The sequence below is a fragment of the Macrobrachium nipponense genome, chromosome 4 (genome assembly GCF_015104395.2).
Source record: "Macrobrachium nipponense isolate FS-2020 chromosome 4, ASM1510439v2, whole genome shotgun sequence".
Classification (NCBI taxonomy): domain Eukaryota; kingdom Metazoa; phylum Arthropoda; class Malacostraca; order Decapoda; family Palaemonidae; genus Macrobrachium; species Macrobrachium nipponense.
Genome location: NC_061100.1, coordinates 2,931,517 through 2,933,330, shown reverse-complemented (window position 1 = coordinate 2,933,330; position 1,814 = coordinate 2,931,517). Strand labels below are relative to the sequence as shown.

The window sequence follows — 1,814 nt, the reverse complement described above, 5'->3', positions numbered from 1 at the left end:
TCAAAAGTATTTTAGCTGAAATGGGATTTCTTTTTTCGTCTGATCCCTAGATATGAAATAGTAATATGCTCTCCATTTGCATTTAAAAAAATAGTTATTCAAATTTATTCTTTCTTTGAAGTTCGTATATACATTAAAAAAAGGTCCAGTATGATAAGTCGTGAATCTGGGAGCTGATAATTATTTATACGGGGCTGCTCGTGATTTACAAGTAAAATCATACGTATTCATAGACACACTTCATATAAAAGTGGATATACGCTTTTACATAATTCGGTTGCATATTGATATCTTAACAATTCATCAATTAACCACCCCCCCCCCTCTCTCTCTCTCTCTCTCTCTCTCTCTCTCTCTCTCTCTCTCTCTCTCTCTCTCTCTCTTACATTTTTACTTTTCAAAACTCCCGTTTTCTTTATTTTCTTAATTACATTCTCTCTTTTAGGATTCAAGTCCTTGCAGAACATTGCCTTAGTCATAGGTATCTTCCTTACATTATCCTTTTTTTCCTTTTAACGATCGGTAATAGCTATTGATCATCCAAGAAAGACTTTATACGCTTTACGAGTATGTCTCATGTTTCTTCCCTATTTTTCTTTTTATTAGTCCACCATAAACTGTAATTCGTATTAATTATCATTTACATGCTTACACTTACCAAGAGGTACAACAACAGAAACTTCATTATGATTTGTTTATATTACACTGAAATGACTCAACATGACGCTACCCTTGTACCGCACAACTCAACCGTACAATGTATTTACAAAATTACTAATCCGTCAGGCATGTGGAAGAATATTGTCTTGTAAAGCACACATTTGTATTTGAAAGTGTGAGAATTTTTTTTTATATTGTATTTGAACATTCGCTTAAAGAAGCCTAACCCTGTGTAAAAGCTCTCCAGTAGAAAAGTGTTATTGTATTGATTGGTCCATACGTGACTTCAACTTTCCACTAATTGTTAAACTCTAGCTTCTTACCTGTTAAATAATATACGCTTATAAATGATGTCTCAAGCAGCTCCCTTGTTGAAGAGTTCTTTGTTTGCTTATAAGAATTTAGATGATGTATGTATGTGCTTTCCTTTTTTAGTTCAACAGTTGAAAATCTTATCGTAAGCATTTGTTGCAAACTGGTAACACTTAAGGACAAAATATCAACAAATCTTTTAATATTAAACGGCCCCAGTAACCATGATATCTTGAGAGAAGAAGTTGTGCAAGCATAGTATTTAAAAATTTAGTTGCTCTGTATTGAGTGTGACCAGTCCATTCACCCGATTTGTTTGTAAAGAGAATGAATATTTTCTTCTCCTTTAAATAATCTTGGACAGTAATCTTGAAATCCCCCTATGCTTTTCAAAAAATTTATACAAAGCTCGAGTGGTATAAAACAGATTAATCGCTTACACCAATACAAAGACGGAACGTTCAAACAAACTCGAAGCTAATGTAAGTACTGCAGATACCCAGCACCTTTTGTTAGATTGTCAAAAACTTCTTGGTCCAAAAATTCCTATCTATAAAATTCCATCTTGTACTAATATTAAGTTGCATCCAAATTCTTCCATTGAGATTCCCACAATATTTACATTATTCGGATAATCTATTTACTGTTATCTCAGTCTCATATTTATTGTCTGTGTGAAGCTTGACTCAGCAACCAACGAGCCGCTGATTCTAGAAACTTCTGATTGATTCGCGGTTACTGCGATTGTAGCCTTATTCCAGGAACGAAAAAGCTCCTCGTTTTTTTCATCTGTAAGTGAAGAGAGAGAGGGAACGAAATTGCAGACACCACGGGATGGCCTT

General features: G+C 34.1%; 1 protein-coding gene across 1 annotated transcript in view; it reads right to left on the bottom strand.

Moving 5' to 3' along the window:
- Positions 1-329: 329 nt before the first annotated feature.
- The window catches only part of LOC135210663 (sialoadhesin-like), a 17,787-nt gene continuing 16,302 nt past the window's right edge, over positions 330-1,814 (bottom strand). Inside the window, exon 7 of the mRNA XM_064243445.1 lies at positions 330-1,814. This exon is cut by the window's right edge and continues 134 nt beyond it. Within this exon, the coding sequence (XP_064099515.1) occupies positions 1,758-1,814 (57 nt within the window). The 3' untranslated portion in view covers positions 330-1,757.